At 45.3% G+C, this 20075-nt stretch overlaps 1 protein-coding gene across 2 annotated transcripts in view; it reads right to left on the bottom strand.

Annotated features, from left to right (window-relative positions):
• Positions 1–19018, bottom strand: part of LOC143924619 (ras-related C3 botulinum toxin substrate 1) — a 32969-nt gene extending 13951 nt beyond the window's left edge. Inside the window, exons 1-2 of one of the 2 annotated variants that reach the window (XM_077449016.1) lie at positions 18746–19018; positions 115–186 (exon numbers count right to left, since the gene is read on the bottom strand). In XM_077449016.1, the coding sequence (XP_077305142.1) occupies positions 115–186; positions 18746–18780 (107 nt within the window). In that variant the 5' untranslated portion in view covers positions 18781–19018. The remainder of the gene's footprint in view (positions 1–114; positions 187–18745) is intronic. The other variant, XM_077449017.1, reaches the window with a different exon arrangement.
• Between the last annotated feature and the right edge of the window lie 1057 nt (positions 19019–20075).

Raw genomic sequence — 20075 nt, forward strand, 5'->3', positions numbered from 1 at the left:
TGTTGAGGAATATAGAGACCTGTCAGAAACTTGGTCAAGTAGACTTGTCCACTTTAAATGGCGGATTAGGCAAATTAAAAGTTTACAATGACGGGACCTTGTTTTTTTACTTACACAGTTGGGATGTATTCTCCAGGGAATGCATTGGTGGTGTAACTGATCAGCAAACAGGTTTTACCAACCGCTCTGTAAAAGAAAAAATAAATAACTCAAATGCTTTATTTCAATATTATTGTAAACAATTAAAGAACAACTGAACTGAAAGTATTCATACCCCTTGAAATTTTCCACATTTTGTCATGTTCCAACCAAAAATGTAAATGTATTTTATGCGATAGAGAAACACAAAGTGGCACAGAATTGTAAAGTGGAAGGAAATAATAAATATATATATATTTTTTTTTTTTTACAAATAAATATCTGAGAATTGTGGCATGCATTTGTAGGCAGCCTCCGTTTATTCTGATAACCCCAACTAAAATCTGGATGTTTGTTAGAGAACTTCTGTGAACAAACAGCATCATAAAAGGACAAGGAACACACCAGACAGGTCAGAGATAATTTGTAGAGAAGTTTAAAGCAGGTGGGGTTATAAAAACATATCCCAAGCTTTGAACATCTCACAGAGCACTGTTCAATCCACCATAAAACGGAAAGAGTATGGCACAAAGGCAAACCTACCAAGACATGGCCTTCCACCAGAACTGACAGGCCGGGCAAGGAGAGCATTAATCAAAGAAGCAGCCAAGAGACCTATGGGAACTCTGGAGGAGCCGCAGGAATCCACAGCTCAGGTGAGAGAATCTGTCCACAGGACAACTACTAGTCATGCACTCCACAAATCTGGCCTTTATTTAAGAGTGGCAATAAGAAAGCCATATGTTGTCCTGCTTGCGAGAAGCCATGAGGGGGACACAACAAACATGTGGAAGAAGGTCAGATAAGACCAAAATTGAACTGTTTGGCATGAAAGCAAAACGCTACGTGTGGTGGAAAACGAACACTGCACATCACCCTGAACACACCATCCCCACCACAAAATATGGTGGTGGCAGCATCATGCTCTGGGGATGCTTTTCTTCAGCAGGGGCAGGAAAGCTGGTCAGAGTTGATGGGAAGATGGATGGAGCCAAATACAGGGCAATCTTAGAAGAAAACCGGTTAAGGATCTGCAAAAGACGAGACTGGGGTGGAGGTTCACTTTCCAGCAGCACAACAACCCTAAACATACAGCCAGAGCTACAAAAGGAAGGTTTTAGATCAAAGCATATTCATGTGTTAGAATGGCCCAGTCAAAGTCCAGACCTAAATCCAATTGAGAATCTGTAGCAAGACTTGAAAACTTCTGTTCGCAGAAGCTCTCCATCCAATCTGACAGAGCTTGAGCTATTTTGTAAAGAATGAGCAAACATTTTACTCTCTGGTAGAGGCATCCCCAAAAATACTTGCAGCGAAAGATGGTGCTACAAAGTATTGAATTGGGTGGACTGAATACAAATGCACGCCACTTTTCACGGTAAGAAAAAACACTATTGTTTATAAAATTTTCCTTATACTTCACAATTATATGCCACGTTGTTTTGGTCTATCACATCAAATCAATTTGTTTTTGGTTGTAACGTGACAAAATGTGGAAAATTCAAGGAGGTATGAATACTTTTCCAATACCTCTTTTTGGTTGACCGTTATGAGCTATTTTTCTGTATTTGCAGAGACTTCAAATGAAATATGGTATGGGTAGGTTTTTGTATTTTGCCTTGACAAACGCTTTAAGGAAAGTGGCTATATTTAGCTACAGGAGCCATCGAGCCGGCTTACATCTCAGCCTAATGGATCAAAAGTGGGGGTAGAAGTAGGAGCTGCTGTCCAAAGAAGTCCATTAAATCTAATAATCTAATCATTATCCCACTGAATAAAAAGGTGAAAATTATTGCAACACCTGAAATTTTCTGCTTATTTTTTTCTACACTTTGAAGCCATCAGGCCTGTCCCTTACCTGAGAAAAGTAGGCAAACCAGGAATTAATTTTTCTAGGTCAGGGACATTCGGGAAAAGTCACAATTCTGATTCTGTAAAGATTCCCTATGGAGGACACAGTAGGGAGGTAAAACACCTGCTTGCATTTGTTGCTCCCTTGCAGGCTGGATAAGTTACACGTCACTTTTCAGCTGGCGACCTACATGCTGACATCCCACCGGTTCAGCCTGTCAGCAACACATACAAGCAGATGAATTGTAAATTTTTGCAGTTCGTTCTCTAGAGAGTTCTTGCCAGTGACAGGATCACAAGTGTGACAAGGGCCTAAAGCGATTTATTTTTTTTATTTTTTTAAATAACATACATGTTATACTTACCTCTTCTGTACAGCTAGTTTTGTACAGAGCAGCCCCCATCCTGTTCTCGGGTTCCTCTTCGTTGCTCCTGGCCCCTCCCTCCTGTCAAGTGCCCCCACAACAAGAAGCTTGCTATGGGGGCACCTGTGCCGAGCTGCAGCTCCATGTGTCCATTCAGATATGGAGCTGCAGCCCAGCCCTACCCCCTTCTCTCCTGATTGGCTGACAGCCGTGAAAGCCAATGGCACCGCTGTGTCTCAGACGGCTAAAGACACTTGTGGACATTGCTGGAGAGAGATGGGGCTCAGGTAAGTATTAGGGGGGGCTGGTAAAGCTGCTACAAAATATTTTTTTTTATCCTAATGCATACATTAGACCTTTTCACACCAAGGCAGTTTCAGACGTTTTAGCGCTAGAAATAGCACCCCTAAAGAGCCTGAAAACTGCCCCTCATTCACTTTAATGTGTGCTTTCACACTGGGGCGGTGCGCTTGCCGGACAGTAAAAAACGTTCTGCAAGCAGCAGCTTTGGGGTGGGTTTGTAGCGCTATAAATAGCGCTCCAAAAACACCCCCCCCCCCCCCACTGAAATAACTACTTCCGGACCACCCAGCTTGGATTTACATTGCTACTTTGATGTTAAATACTGTTATACTGTTATGGCAGCAGATAGCTGGGACGCTGGGATCCGTCGGTATAGGCGGAGAGGATCCGCTGCTATCCCGAGAGGCAGGCAGTCGAGTGAGGGAATGATGGCTTCCACTCGACTCAAAGTCATTGGATAACAGAAGCGATGTCAATCGTCACTTCTGCCTAACAACCTTAAAAAGGGGCAATTTTTTTTGTATTGCACTTAAAGCGGAGTTCCACCCAAAAAATGTTTACTTCCGCTGTCCAGATTCTCCCACTTCCGGCGAAAGGGCGCCACAGTATCAGAAGCGATCTATGCCATGTCTGGCCCCACCTCCGTTGCACCCCCCCACTGTCTTCTGGGAGGCACAGGTCCCAGAAGACAGCAGGGGCTACTCAGAACATGCAGACTTGCGCATGCACAATAGGGAACCAGGCTGTTGTAAATGTGAAATCTGAGGTCTTTTTGACCCCAGATCTCACATTAAAGAGGTCCTGTCATGCTTTTTTTCTATGTTTACATTCCTTGTAATAGAAATAAAAGTGATCCAAAATTATTTTTTTTTCTTCGCTGTCCCTTTAAAAAAAAAAAAAAAAGACTTCCCCCTAAACTAAAAACTGGTAACCTGTAGAATTCTTTAAACATTGCCCATCAAGATTGTCAAAGTTTGTCACCATTTCACGAGTGGGTGCCATTTTGAAGCATGACATGGTCGGTATTTACTCAGCGCAACATTAGCCTTTACAATTTAATAGAAATAAATAAAATTGGGCTCTCTTTTTTTTTTTTTATTAAAAAAAATTATATATTTTTTCCCCAAATAAAAAAAATTGCGTTTGTACACACATACATAGTAGTTTAAACTATTTTTTTTACATCTTGTCTGGTCATGTGATCCAGCAGCCCCGACTCCGGTGTAATGAAACACTCAATGGCTGTTCATTATCAGCATCGTCCGACTTATTGCCTCTCCATTGTCAGGAGAGGAAGGCAACATTTTAAAGAATAATTGTTATTAGCTTTAACTTCCATGTTAGCAGCCTACAAAACACCTTAAAGAGGGATTTCACTGGAAAATTATAGGTGAGGGAATCAGGAAGTGAAGCATTGCGGCTTCACTTCCCAGTTCCCTACTGTGCATGTGCGAGTCGCGCAGAGCGATAGGAACGGTCCGCGCTGTCTCTGGTACCTGTGTGTGTCCCAGCAGACAGCGCGGCAGGACAGGAAGAGGCATAGACCCGTGGGAGTCTATGCCTGGAAGTGGGTGCAAATATCTGTCTTAGACAGGTATCTGCACCCCCCTCCCCCCGGAAAGGTGCCAACAGCGACACCAGGGGGGGGGGGTGTTCCGATGAGCGGAAGTTCCACTTTAGGGTGGAACCCCGCTTTAAAAAAAAATAAAAAATGGCTTTTTATTTTACTTATCAGCACAAAAGTGTTATTGACTTAGATAACATGAACACAATTACACAAAGATTAGGAGACAAGATCAATTCATCTAGAAATTACTTTCAGTAGGATGTAAATAAAATAGTTAATCAGACAGGTCTAACCATTGCTGACATGAAAAAAAAAAAAAAAAAAAAAAAAAAAAATCCAACTAGACAAAATTCACAAATATAGAAACTTGCTTCCTGCTACAAAATTTCCCAGTTCAGTAAACAGTTGACCTTAGGATTACTGCGAGTTCAGATAAAGTAACCGTTAAGTGACCAGTCCCTCACTTCCTCCTACGAAAAAACAGGTTTGGGTTTTGGGCAAAATTAGAACATTTGTGTCTCAATTCATGCTGGACACTAGTTAGAAACTTTCCCCATCAACTGTGTTCCCTCTAATAAGCCAGTGCACACAAACACTTCCCTGGCAGCTTTCTATAAGGGTATCGTAATCCAGCTGCAAACAAACGGCAGTTCTATAAAAAAAAAAAAAATAAAAAAAAAAAAAAAAAAAAAAAAAGCATAACTTTACCCATATAAACTTGCTATATATATATATATATATATATATATATATATATATATATATATATATATATATATATATATTTTTAGCAAGCAGCATACATTCCACATTATTAAATTACGCTACCAAAAATAGTGGGCGCTGTAAATGGCCTCCAGCATGGACTCTTCTTGCTGGAAGCTGCCATTTTGCTGAAGTTCAGAGCCCCCGGCCTCTAGGGGCTCTGATTTTCAGCACAGTGTCAAGAAATTGAGAGCAACTGAGCATGTACAGAGCAGGGTGAGACAGTGAATTACTGGATTTTAAAAGTGTTACATAGTCTAGCCCTTTTTTGCAGGTATAGCTGACAAGATCCAGCAACACAAAATTTTCTGACTAAAGTTCCATTTTAAAGTGGCATTACTTAACTTATAAAATCTTTACTAAATCCCCCAAAGGATCCCAGGAAGTGTCCAGAATAGTTAGATACAACGAAGATCAAAATGAATATTAATTTCCCCAATCTCCTCTGCAACTAATGAAGAAGCAACAATGATATCACCACTTCTAGTGTCAGAGCTGTCATTTAGCGGCTACTGTAGCCAAGGATGCAGCTAATCACGCATGATCTGAGCTTGGTAAACTGCAGTAGAAAATTGGGGTCCAATAGAGCCTCAATATCTCCATAAGTAGTACCTGTCACCCGACAATGATACCAGATTTGCTTGTTAGTCCCCTTGGGACAGCTAGAAGGCTACATTGTACACTAGCCAAAATGCGTTTTTCCCCGCCGGCTGTGGTCAAAACATTCTCACCCTGAACAATTCTTCCACATTTATGAGAGGGAGGTTCAACCTCACCTAAAAACGTGGCAGCTCCTAAACTCTGCTAAAAGCCCATGTGTATATGGGGACACAGGCTTTTATGGAGTTGAGTTAAAGGGATTGTAAAGTGAATTATTTTTTTTATAAATAACAAACATGTTATACTTACCTCCACTGTGCAGCTCGTTTTGCACAGAGTGGCCGCGAACCTGCTCTTCTGGGGTCCCTCGGCGGCTGTCTCGGCTTCCTCCTGCAGGCGCTTCTCACGTTCATTTTGAATGACAATTACTCAGTCATGCAACACTGGACCTATATGAAATTTGTCCTTTTTTCACATAAATAGAGTTTTCTTTTGGTGGTATTTAATCACTGCTCGGTTTTTTATTTTTTGCGCTAAGAAAAAAGACCGAAAATTCTGTAAAAAAAAATGAATTTTTCTTTGTTTCCGTTATAAAATTTAGCAGATTAGTAATTTTTTCTTCATAAATTTTGGCCAAAATTTATACTACTACATATCTTTGGTAAAAATAAGTACAAAAATTGGTGGATATTATTTGGTCTTTGTGAAAGTTATAGAGTCCACAAGCTATGGTGCCAATATCTGAAAATTGATCACACCTGAAGTACTGACGGCCTATTTCAATTCTTGAGACCCTAACATGCCAGAAAAGTACAAATACCCCCCAAATGACCCCTTTTTGGAAAGAAGACATTCCAAGGTATTTAGTAAGAGGTATGATGAGTTTTTTGAAGTTGTAATTTTTTCCCACAATTCTTTGCAAAATCAAGATTTTTTTTACTTTTTTTTCACAAAAATATTATCAGTTTATTTCTCACACACAGCATATGCATACCACAAATTACACCCCAAAACACATTCTGCTATTACTCCCGAGTACGGCGATACCACATGTGTGAGACTTTTACACAGTGTGGCCACATACAGAGGCCCAACATGCAGGGAGCGCCATCAGGCGTTCTGGAGCATCCAGGACAATTCTGACGTTTCTCTCCTGCATGTAAAAGAGAATACAATGGTGGTCGTTGCAACTTTTTATCTCGCACGGAATTTGCGCAGCAATTTTTCGAATGCTTTTTTTGGGGAAAACAAAAAAAACAAAAAAAACCCACACAGTAAAGTTAGCACAATTTTTGCATAATATGAAAGATGAAGTTACGCTGAGTAAATAGATACCCAACATGTCACTCTTCAAAATTGCACACGCTCCTGGAATGGCGCCAAACGTCGCTACTTAAAAATCCCCATAGGCGACGCTTACATTTTTTTTACTGGTTATACGTTTTGAGTTACAGAGGTCTAGGGCTGGAATTATTACTCTCGCTCTAACGTTCACAGCGAAACCTCACATGTGTGGTTTGAACACAGTTTTCATATGTGGGCGGGACTTATGTATGCGTTCGCTTCTGCATGCGAGCAAATGGGGACAGGGGCGCTTTAAAAAAAAAAAAAATGTATTGTTTATTTTACTTTATTTTAGTTTGAAATTTTTTTCCCCCAAAAATAAATTTTTTGATCACTTTATTCCTATTACAAGGAATGTAAACATCCCTTGTAATAGGAATATGGCATGACAGGTCCTCTAAGCTGGGAAGCCTGAAAAAAAAAAAAAAGATTCTGGCTTTGATCGTATTGGCGAGTCAGTAGAAGCACCGGAGGGCGGCGGGAGGGGTTGTCTATGGCTGGGTATCTCCGAGTATTGGCTGCAATTGTACTACAGAGTATTTGCAGGGAATTGAGGGGTTAAATTCCGGTGAGCAGCGATGTGGGCACTGCAACACCGCAACCTTTTTGCGGAAGTAATGCAACAGTGCATTAACCAACAGTACTGCGTTTTTAATCGAAAAAAAAAAAAAAAAAAGAAGATCTCAATTGCAACTACACGGCCGCCTGCAAAACTTTGCGGCCAAAACAGGCATCAGCCAATGCACTGACGTCTACCTTGTAGAACTTGGTAAACATACGGACAGACGAGCAGGTCGCCACCTTACACACCTCAGCGACAGACGCTTGGTGTCGGAGGCCCAAGACCTTCCAATAGCTCTTGTAGAGTAGGCCGTGACTGGAAAGGAGGGCACCTGCCCCTTCAAGGCGTAGGCTTGGACTACAATCTGTCTGATCCACCTGTAAATGGTGGCCGACGAGACCGCCATAGCCTTCTTCGGACCAGCCACTGAAACAAACAGCGAGTGACTTCTGAAAGGGAGCCGTGGCAGACAAGTACACCTTCAGAGCCCTAACCACATTGAGAGCGTGAAGGGCCACCTCTTTGGGGTGCTTCGGCTTAGGACACAACAATGGTAATACAATGTCCTCATTGATATGAAAAGCCGAAACCACCTTATCCCTGTAGATGACCAGATAAGGCGACTTGCATGACAAGGCCGCCAATTCCGAAACCCTCCTGGCCGATGTGATGGCCACTAGAAAGACCACCTTCTGTGAAAGGGTCAACAGGGGAATCTCCCTGATGTTTTCAAATGACGGCTTTTGAAGCACCGACAACACCAGGTTCAAATCCCATGGGGGTAAAGGCGGACGCACCGGAGGGACTACTCACAAAAAACATCAAACCTGCATCAAAAAAATGGACCAAAGGGCCTGCAGGGTTCCTAGGTCATTCTTCACTAGGCAAAATAAAACTGGGTTCTGCCTGGGAGCATAGAGGGTTGTTAGCACAGGGTGCGCCCCCCGGGGCGGGACTAAAGTTCTGTGTATTGTGTTACAATTTTTGCCTAGTTCTCCTAATGGCAGGCTAACAAACCATTTAGTTACAGAGAGGAGCTGTGTTGGTCTGTGAATACAAGAGAAATGCCCCTTTCGTCAATTTGCTGAAAGGAAAAAACGGCCGATAATTGAGCCAAATATGGGGCGGGGCATCTCCCCCGCCCCTGGTGCCGCCCATCATGGGGGGGGGGGTGTATAGCGCAGGAGAGCCACCTCCGCCGCCTGGTTGAATAGAGCACCGGGAACATCACAGCTTTAATTTTAATTGTCTGAGATGGGTGATCTGTCTATCAAAATTCCCCGGACAAGGGGGAGGAGCTGTATGTGACGGCACACACAGCTATTGAAATTAAAGCTGTGATGTTCCCGGCACTCTATTCAACCAGGCGGCTCTCCTCTCTTCCCTGCACTGGGGACAACACTGGCTGCACTTATCTCTTGTACCATGTCCCCAGTCTGACCATCTCCTTGTATAAAAATATTTTTTTTAAAGTAATTTTCGGTTTTAGTTTCTGGCCTAGTGTATTTTTCATTTTTGGTACCATTCGGTGCACCCCTAGTTAAAATAACAAAAAAAAAATTGCAAACAGGTGATTTTTTTCCTTCATTAATGTGAGCTGAGGAGGCAGCACTGATAATGACACTGATGATCAATGCCCTGATTGGTGTACATGTCCCTTTTAGGCCCGGTTCACACTATTGCGATGCGAGAACCGTGCGAATCTTCACACTGCCATATGCAAACTGCTGGGGAGTTAACGACACCCCCATTTCAACTCGAATATTGCACTGCGAACTGACAGTTCGGAAATTAATCGGATCGCAAATGTGTGTGAACACACATGCGTTCCGATTCTGGTCCGAACAGAAAAAAAAAAATTAAATAAATAAAAAGGGTCCTGTGCGTGTTTGCACCGGATGTGGTGCAATATCAGCCATACTATCTGTATGGCTAACATTGCATGTAATGTGAACAGCAGTGCACTGCGAATTACATGCGATGTCTATCGCAATAGTGTGAACCGGTTATCGGCTCTTCTCTCCTCATGCTGTCAGCATGAGAAAAAATTACCATAAACAGCTTCTGTTTACATCCGTAATCAGCTGTCATTGGACACAGCTGATCATGTGGTAAAGAGCCACAGATTTGCTCTTTACCTCTATGTGTGATCAGCATTGTCCCCCAGACAGTGTGATCACAGAGCACGCCGCCCTCGATCACGGTAGGCCACTATAGGACAGCCTCTTGGAACTAGCTGGCCGTGTTGTAGCCATCATGCTGCTATAGTGTGGTCGGCAAGTGCTTAAAATAATTTTTCCTGGAAATAAGCGAGACACACACGCATTGCATCCACAATCAACGGGGGGGATGCGGGGACTGATGCTCAGTAATGTTACACCCTAAATACAGGTGTAACATGTTATCAAAAAGGTGAACAGGCTTTAACCACATACCAGCCAGCCGTCGCAGTTGTACTGCAGCATGGTTCAGCTGCGCAAATCGCCGCTATGCTACATCAGTAACAAACAGCCAAGCACACGCCCCCGCTCGCTCCCCGAGCGCCTGGCAGTCTTGATTGCCATCGGGCTCCCGTGACCGCTCGGGGCACATGAAGAACCAGCAGCTGTGTGTTTAAACACACAGTTGCCGGTGTCTTGTCAAATAGCGTCCTCCATCAGATAGTGTCCCCTGCGTACTGCACATGTGCAGTACACAGGAACACAAATTCCGAAAATTGCCGAGGATGAACGGCGCCTGCGCCGTGAGTCCAGGTTCTATCCCCACTATCCAAGTGGACATAGAGTTAGAATAAAAAAGAGCGGAGCAAGGCCGAGCCCGAAGCGTGGCGAGCGAAGCGTGGCGAGCGAAGCTCGCCCGCGAGGGGCCCTCTAAAATTCACAACCCTATGTCCGCTTGGATGGTGGGGCTACCACCTCCACTCACGGCGCAGGCGCCATTCAGCTTCGGAGATTTTCCGAAGCTTCGTCTGCTCCGTACTGTGCATGCATAGCTGCTAGCAATAATTGCATTCTCCCAGCAGGGATGGCTCCCTGCGCCATGGTTGCAGGAAATAAAACTGCATAATTTATGTCCTACCTAAGCCTGCAGCCATTCACATTTGAGTGCAGTCTGAACTCATGCAGGGAAAAAAAAAAAAAAAAAAAAAAAAAAAAAAAATCACAAAATTAACATGAACACCAGGAAATGTGTCAGCCTACATACAGACCTTAAGGGGTAAGTTCACCTTTACAGAAAAATCTGTAAGGTGAACTTACAGGACCCCCCTCCTCACCAATACCACCACCCACGTCCCGCTGACCTGGAGCACGGCGATCACCCTCTTGGAGACATCGGCTTGCCTCCTCACGAGTCCGAGGCTTAGAAATCCCCCGCAGCTTAATCTCCAAAACGTATATCTCGCAAGGAGGTATGTTTAGGAGCGTTCTAATTGGTTAGCGCCGTCGCATGGGCAATGCCGACCAATCAGAACCCACGTAGCCCCTCCTAAAACTGCAGGCAAAGAGGAGAGAAAGCTGCGGGGATTTCAAAACCTCAGGACTGGTACAGTGGCAATACGATCTATCAGTGCGGGTGTTAGCCGGACTCCAGGTTAGCAGGACTGGGTGCGATAGGTAGGGGGCCCAGTGTAAGTTCACCTTAAAGATTTTATATAAAGGTGAACTTACACTTTAACCCACTTGTGGACCGCCCACCATACATTTACCGTGGCAGGGCGGGCGCTTTGTGCCACATCACGTACCTAGTATGTGAGCAGACACCTCCATGTCTGGGGCACGTGTGCCGGCAGCAACTCGCTCCTGCAGTGATCACACACACAGTAGGAGCCCAACAGCAAGTACCACGGATTCCACGGATGTCAACCGGCACCCGATGATTACACAGGAAAAAAAAAGGTATTGATCCTACGTTACTGCAAAGCAGGAACGGGATCTTTGCATTCCCCAAGTCAAAGCACCTGCCCCCCCCCCCCAGGGAGTGCTGACACTGGAGGAAACCAGATCTGTGTTTTCTTTGTTTACATAGACTGCCATTCTGCCCTTCTGGGAATGATGGTCCCCGCCACCAGACCCACTGAGCCCAATCACACTCGGAGTGGGGCTCTGGCAGCATGTTCACCCCAGAGCAGGAACAAGAAAATACGTACAGGTAGGTGACTTTGTGCTAAAAGGGCCACCCTGTCGCAATACATGTAAGTGGGGCGGTTGTTAAGGCACTTAGTGTTCTTTTTACAATCCCCTCTGTTATAGTAAATGTCCCCAGTCAGTGTATGTTTTTAAAAATACACTGGTATTAGATCTTATTGCGCCGCTCGTGTGACCAGCCGCCTCTCTCGAACTAACAGCTTCAGCGGGCAAGGCCGAAAATGCACACTGGGGACATTTACTATAACAGAGAGGATCATAGAAGGAACACTCCGTTATGATAGCAGCAGAAAGGGAGGGAACGGAGCTGAGAGGTGGGGGTGGGACAGGGGAGAGCTGCAAATGGAGGCACGTTAACTAACCACGGTGGTGTCGATAAATCATGGTCAGTTTACAGGAGGGAGGGCAGAGCCAGACAGGATCAGCCAGGTTTTTTTTTCTGTAAACAAGGGGTCAAATTACACAGCACAAGCACTGTATAACATGCTTTAAAGTTTTTTTTATCTTAATGCTAAATATAAAAAGCATTGCCCCCCAACCCCTAACGCTTACCTGAGGTCCCTCTGTCCAGAGATGGCCACAAGTGTCTCAGCCATCCGAGATTCTCCTTCCCGATTGGTTGAGAAAGCAGCAGCACCATTGGCTCCCACTGCTGTCAAAGTCAGATAGCCAATCAGCTGAGAGAAGGGGTGGGGCTAGGTCAGGGCTACATGTCTAAATGGACACAGGGAGCTGTCGAGTGCCCCCACAAGCTGCTTGCTGTTGGGGCAATTGAAAGGAGGGAGGGGCCAGGATCACAGAAGAGGGACCAGAGAGGAGGATATGGGCTGCTCTGTTCAAATCCACTGCAACATATCAGGCAAGTATAACACGCGTGTTATTTTTGTAAGGGGGGGGGGGGGGAATCTATGTAAAACTAGACTACAATCACTGTAAAAGCAGATGTATACCCTCTTCATTTTTACCAACAGGCTGTGTTAATTTCGTCAACTAAAATGCTATATTAGACTAAAACTAAATTGAAATTTGACTTCAAAATGAACACTGGTCTGTAGTGCATGTTCATACCCCAATACCATAATTAACATATTAGATTTTTCACTCCAGCAGTATATAATGGAAATTGAAGAGAAAGGTTAATGCATTACAATTTAATTACATCCATTCGATTTTAGACAACTAAAATGAGTTTGGCAACTAAAACGTACTGGAGATTTTAGTCGACTAAATACGACTAAAACCAAAATGTAATTTTAGTCCTAAGACCAAGACTAAAACAAACTTTGCTGCCAAAATTAATGCTGCCTACAGGCAAGTCTACAATAAGGCTTACCTGTAGGTAAAATGAATATCTCCTAAACCTGTATGGTTTAGGAGATATTCACTTTGCATGCAGCCGCTGACGTCAGCGGCACATGCACCGTGAAGGCCCAGCTGAAGGTCTGGCAGACGGTGCCGGACCTTGCCGGGAAGAAGACTCCACGGGAGCGACATAATAGTGGTTCTGGACACTCACATTGCCGAAACTCAGAAGAAACGCTGAGGGGAAAACGTCAGCTCCCTCAGCGTGGACCGGGATCAGAAGCCGACGCCTCATTCTAAGGCGAGTATTTCATAATGAGCTAGCATACTAGCTCATTATGCCTTTGCCTTACAGGGTTTTTTTTTTAATTGTGTGGGTATACAACCACTTTAAGGGAGCAGGACTTTTTATATTTTTTTGGGTAACAATCATTTTAAAGCGGAGCTCCACCCAAAAGTGGAACTTCCGCTTTAAAGACTCCTTACCCTCTGAAATGCCACTTTTGCGTGTCATTTTCTGACTTTTAATCACAGAAATGGGTGGAACTCCACTTTAACCACTTAAGCCCCGGACCAATTTGCAGCCAAAGGACCAGGCTCCTTTTTGCGATTCGGCACTGCGTCGCTTTAACTGAGAATTGTGCGGTCGTGCGACATGGCTCCCAAACAAAAATCGGTGTCCTTTTTTCCCCACAAATAGAGCTTTCTTTTGGTGGTATTTTATCACCTCTGCAGTTTTTATTTTTTGCGCTATAAACAAAAATGGAGCGACAATTTTGAAAAAAAATGATGCAATATTTTTTACTTTTTGCTATAATAAATATCCCCAAAAAATATATATAAAAAATATTTTTCTCCTCAGTTTAGGCCGATACGTATTCTTCTACATATTTTTGTTAACAAAAAAAATAAATAAAATCGCAATTAGCGATTGATTGGTTTGCGCAAAAGTTATAGCGTTTACAAAATAGGGGATAGTTTTATAGCATTTTTATAAAAAAAAAAAAAAAAATAAATAAATAAAACATTTTTATTTTTTTATTTTACACTAGTAATGGTGGCGATCAGCGATTTTTATTGTGACTGCGACATTATGGCAGACACATCAGACATTTTTGGGACCATTGTCATTTACAAAGCAATCGGTGCTATTTAAAAGCATTGATTCCTGTGTCACTGGCAGTGAAGGAGTTAACCACTAGGGGGCAGTGTAGTGTTATGTTTTTTTTTTATTGTACGGGGGCGTGGCCTGGCATGTGATGTCACTGATCGTCCTTCCCTATAAAATGGAAGAGACGATCGGTGACAGCCTCAAAGGGAAGCATGGGGAGATGTTTTTTTTACACAGATCTCTCCTTGTTCCTCAGCTCTATGACCCGATCGCAGGACACCAGCGGCGATCGGGTCCGCTGGTCCCGTAGCCAGAGAGCACAGGGCCAGGTGGGGAGCGTGCCACCAGCGCCGTGCTCCCGAACCCACGGATGGGCACTGAAAGAATCACGTACCGGTACGCGATTATGCCCAGAAGTGCCCTTCTGCCAACGTATATATCGGCGTGAGGCGGTCCTTAAAGTGGTTGTAAACCCTTACAAACCACTTTGACCTACAGGTAAGCCTAGATTAAGGCTTACCTGTAGGTCCAAGCAATATCTCCTAAACCTACATGGTTTAGGAGATATTTGCCCGAAAACGGGCACCGCTGTCTACGGCGCATGCGCCGTAGACAGCGGCACGCAGGCGCACTGAGCACGGCATTTCCAAAAATGGAGCTGCCGCGCGTGTCGACTCCCGTACGCATGCGCGGGAGTGACATCATTGCGGCTTCGCCGAATGACAGCGGCGGAGCTGCGAGACGCCACCAGCAAGATGGATGCGGCGGACTACAGGGGACAGCGGCGACTTCGCTGGCTCCTGTGTCAGGTAAGTGACACATAGTAGTCCATTATGCTTTGCCTTTGCAGGGAATGAAAGAGGAAGTAAACTCATCAGGGTTTACTTCCTCTTTAAGTGGTTAAGCTACACATACTTTAACCACTTCAATACCGGGCACTTAAACACCTTCCTGCCCAGACCAATTTTGAGCTTTTAGCGCTGTCGCACTTTGAATGACAATTGCGTGGTCATGCTACACTGTACCCAAATGAAATTTTTATCATTTTTTTCCCACAAATAGAGCTTTCTTTTGGTGGTATTTGATCACCTCTGCGGTTTTTATTTTTTGCTAAACAAATAAAAAAATACCGAAAATTTTGAAAAAAAAAAAAATATATGTTTTTCTTTTGTTTCAGTTTCAAAACTTTGCAAATAAGTAAGTTTTCTCCTTCACTGATGGGGTTACACTGATGGGCAATGATAAGGCGGCACTGATGGGCACCGATGAGGTGGCACCAATGAAGTGGCACTGATGAGGTGGCATTGATGGACACCGATATGTGGCACTGATAGGCGGCACTGATGGGTGGCACAAATTGGCACGGATTGGCATGGATAGGTGGCACAGGTGGGCATGGGTAGGCGGCACAGATGGGAACTGATAGGCGGCATTGTATTATAATATATTGTACTAATGGATGCCAATCAGTGCCAATCAATAATGCATGCCAATCAGTGATGCCCATTGTGGGCACTGATTGGCATCCATTATGGGCACTGATTGGCATCCATTGTGGCACTGACTGGAATCCATGGTGGTCTAGGGTGGCATACCTTGTCCTTGACATCCCTGGTGGTCTGGTGGCGTCCCAGGTGGTCCAGTGTGGGCATCCTCGGGGGGGCTGTGCTGATAATCGATCAGCACAGACCCCCCCTGTCAGAGGAGCAGCCGTTCGGGTCTCCTCTACTCGCGTCTGACAGACGCGAGTGAGGAAAAGCCGATCACCGGCTTTTCCTATTTACACTGTGATCAGCCGTGATTGGACACGGCTGATCACGTGGTAAAGAGTCTCCGTCGGAGACTCTTTACCGATATCGTAGTTGCCGGGTGTCAGACTGACACCCCGCAACAACGATCCCCGCGATGCGCGCCCCCGGGGGCGCGCAGCGGCTCATAATCCTGATCACGTCATATGACGTCCGGTCAGGATTATGAAACCACTTTGCCGCCGTCTATTTGCTATAGACTAGTGCTATTTTCATAGTACTAGTGGTGCATTTCCTTATTGCCCATATTCTAAAATAAGGTAGACGGGCATCACCTAGTCCTAGGAGTTCACGAGCTGCAGGAACAAGTTTTAATATGAAGAATATAAGTGATACACTAATCAATACCACTTGTATAAGGCCCCTTTCACACATGCAGATCCGTATTCAGCCATCCGCTTGCTCAGCGGGGATCGCTCCGTTGATCCCCGCTGAGCCGGCGTCTGACAAGTCTGTCTCTGCACACTGCAGGGGCGGACCTGTCAGATCTTCGCTCTTCTATTGGGGGGGGGGAAATCAATTCATTTCATCCAATTTGCCAGCCAGATAGAAAATAGGGTTTCCATCCATCTGGATTTTGCGGAGTGGATGTCAGCGGACATGTGACCGATGACATCCATCGCTCCATAGAAATGTATAGAGTGACCATTCAGATCCGCCTGTCTGTTTTTTCAGCGGATCTGAACGGTCCTCATGTGTGAAAGAGCCCTAACAGAATCTTTCAGGACAAAAGCAGATGAAGCAAAGTCTTGTATGTCCTCAGGTCTTTCTCCATAAAACATACCTAGAAAAAACCTGCACTTCGCCACCTGTAAAGGTTAGCGGCTCAGACTGGGACTGGCACTGCTTGACGTTGTGTTGTTACAATGCATTGTACGGTTTACATTTTTCAGAACTACTATAAGCACAGAAAATGACACTTCAATCAACTGAGGTTTGCTGTGTTGGAATGCTGCATTTTTATGCAGCACACATGTATGGACGTGAACAGAGCACATGGTAAACAATTGTATTTAATGCCAGGTACACACGGCAAGTTAGTTTTGTTCAACCCAGGGGCTGAACGGGAAAAATAAATAAAAATTAGGTCTCTACTAACTATGCAACGTTAGTACAGCAATCTCCCAGCTTTGCTACTGTGGTCTAACAGGGAATTTGCCAGTGCACCCTCAGAACACTCCAGGCATTGGCTGCTGGTTTTTCAACATAGTAATTCCACACAAGCCAGTTGTGAGATTGGCTTCTGTTGGACAAGGGAAGAACCTGTACAAACAGGCCAAATGTCAGCTGGTTTCTACTGTAATGGCTGACAGCAGCCTATATTCAGCCCCTGTATACGGAGCTATAGGTGCCATATCTTTGAGCCTGTATTGATCTGTGTGTGAATGAGCTGTCAGAGAAACAAGCAGCACCGGTTAGGTTGGAGGCCATTCTCTCCAGAGCCATACCATCCACAGTTTAACTCTTTCAATGGCATCTGATCTCTTAGCACAGAACCAAGCCTATTCTGTAGTTAGGAGCTTCATTTTGCTCAATATTCTAGAACAGGCAACTTTTAAACAGATCATTTCAAGCTGCTCTGGGTTACGGATCTCTGCTGCACTCTGCAGAGGCCTGATAAGTGTCATCTGACAACCGAGCCGTGTACAGGGTGATTCAAGAAAGATAATCAGCTTTCACCCAGTGCGCTTTACCACTCTGATTTTCTACCATGTTGAAAATCTCTGCAACTGATCATTTTTTTTCCCCCACGGTGAACAGCCCGCTTGCCGCATGTGTGCCATATCCAAGCATTGGCAATCAGTGCTGTCTACAACCTCATGGGGGGGGGGGGTTCCGGGTCATTTACACCAACATGCACCTGTGCTGGTGTCCATTGTGTAGCAGCAGTGCAATGTGTGTTCTTACAATTCATTTCACCGTTTACCTTTTTGTCCACTGTTTATATGTCAGATAAACTATGGACACCACAACCGTCAAACACGGCCATGTGAACAACACCATCCGCTGCAATGCACATCATTGACACACAGCATTAATAGGCACTTGTAAGGCTTCAAAACCGCAGCTGAAATGCCTGCTTTTGATGCTGGTGTAATATTAGCCTGAGGCCTTGTTTACACTGGTATTAGAAACAGACATTTGTGATGCGTTTTACGCTTCTGGAACGCTTAGCAAAGCAGCATACAATATAGATAGCGGACAGATATTCACATGCAAAAAAAATAAAAATAAGTTACACGTGGAGTCTGGAAGGCATTGAAGCTAGTCAACTGCTTCCATTTAGGTCTCCTCCAGTAAACGCAACCAAAGCCTTTACAGCGCGCTTGACAAGCGTTTATTAAGTATCAGTGAGGTGGTGCTTTACTGCCCCCCCACTCATGTAAACGCACTGCAAAACACAAATGCAGCACATGCGCCCCCATGGCGTTTACAGCACGTTTCAGATGCGTTTAGAAAGCGCTACTAGCTGAGCCAGTAACACAAGAATCCATACAACAGAAAAGCAAACGCATCAAAACACAATGAGATCATTAAGGGCATCTAAGATTCCTGATTACATCATAAATGAGCCCTACCAGTGTGAGCGGGGCACACAGGGAGCAATCATACCCATGATCCATACAGATCACCACACATGATGTGGATGAGCCCCACCTGGCACAGTCTAGGACCAGCCTGATGTACTGCACTAGAGGATCTCCAGCCTTCCCCAGGAGATCAGACATGTCACCTCATTGACTGCTGCCAGTGTCTGCCCCCTAGTGTCTGGGGTGATATCTAGAGGGAGATAAAACATGTCACCTCATGTGCTGCCCCTATCTGCCCCCTAGTGTCCCGGGTGATATATACAGGGAGATGGGATGGCAGAGACTCTACTCACCCGTCTCCGACCACCACACACTTGATGGCCTGCATGGCTGCTCACCGTCCGGGAAATAAAAGGGAACAAAATAAAAAATAAAGCCCCGAGGCGGCGCAGAGGAGCCCTGGACAGGCTAGAGGTGTCCCCCCCGCTGAGGTGTGCCCCGGTCCGGTGACACCGGCTGTCCCTGAACGAAAGTGTGAGAGGAGAAGCGTCAGAATGCGGCCACCACCCAGAGCCCGACCATCAAACACCTCAACAAGATACAGGAAGCGCTGTGCCCGCGTCACTACCGGCCTCGCCTTGAAACGCCGCGGGAGCGCGCTGGGTGCGCCCAGGCGACAGTGGCCGCGCTCGGAGGGGTTGACGTCATAGGGGAAAGCGCGGGCAAGGGGCGTGCTGGTGTGTTGTGTTTACAGGCTGAGGGAATCCGACCCCTCAGGGGAAATCCGCTCCCTTCCTCATCACATACCATTCATAATAAACCTCCTCCTCTCCGAGAACATGACATGATAATGAGAACCCTGGCCACGTTGTAGTAGTGTGGAAGGTGACTTCCTAGAGGAGATATAGAGCATAATACTGGAGACGGGGTAAATGTGTAGAATTATCAGCTGATAAGCCAGGAATAAAATGTAGGACTGGTAATGAATGAAAGCTGAAGAGGAATGGAATCAAAAACGCCCCAGGTGTGCGATCCGTTAGACCCCTTTCACAGTGTGGCGTTTTTCAGGCGCTTTTGTTCTAAAAAATAGCGCCTGAAAAACAGCTCCCCTGCAGTCTCAGCACTGGCAGGACGTGCAGGCCCCTTTAACACTGGGGTGATGGGTTCGTCGGCGGTAAAGCGCCGCTATTTTTAGCATCGCTTTACCGTTCATTTCATGGAGCTATGCGGCCGCTAGCAGGGCAGTCTTACCCCCTGCTAGCAGCCCAGAAAGGGTTAAAACCACCACATGCCGGTGGTATAGCCACGCTGCCCCATTCATTTCAATAGGCAGGAGCAGTTAAGGAGCTGTGTATACACCGCTCTAAGGCCCCTTTCACACTGGGAAGGTGGGTCAGTTGGCGGTGAAGCGCCCCCTTACCGTCGTATTTGCAGGGGTATTTGGCTGCTAGCGGAGTGCTTTTAGCCTCCGCTAGTGGCTGAAAAAGAGTTAAAACCACCCGCAAAGTGCTGCTACAGCAACACTGCCGGCAGTATAGCCAGACTTCCCATTAATTGCAATGGGCAGGAGCAGTATGCACACCGCTCCAAAGAAGCGGCTAGCAGGACTTTTTTTTACCATCCTACCAGCGCACCGCTCCAGTGTGAAAGCCTGCGGGGCTTTCACATTGGAGACAAAGCAGC

This window comes from Lithobates pipiens, unplaced genomic scaffold (assembly GCF_037356315.1).
Source record: "Lithobates pipiens isolate NorthernLeopardFrog02 unplaced genomic scaffold, aLitPip1_a1.2 Scaffold_22, whole genome shotgun sequence".
In the NCBI taxonomy this organism is placed as follows: domain Eukaryota; kingdom Metazoa; phylum Chordata; class Amphibia; order Anura; family Ranidae; genus Lithobates; species Lithobates pipiens.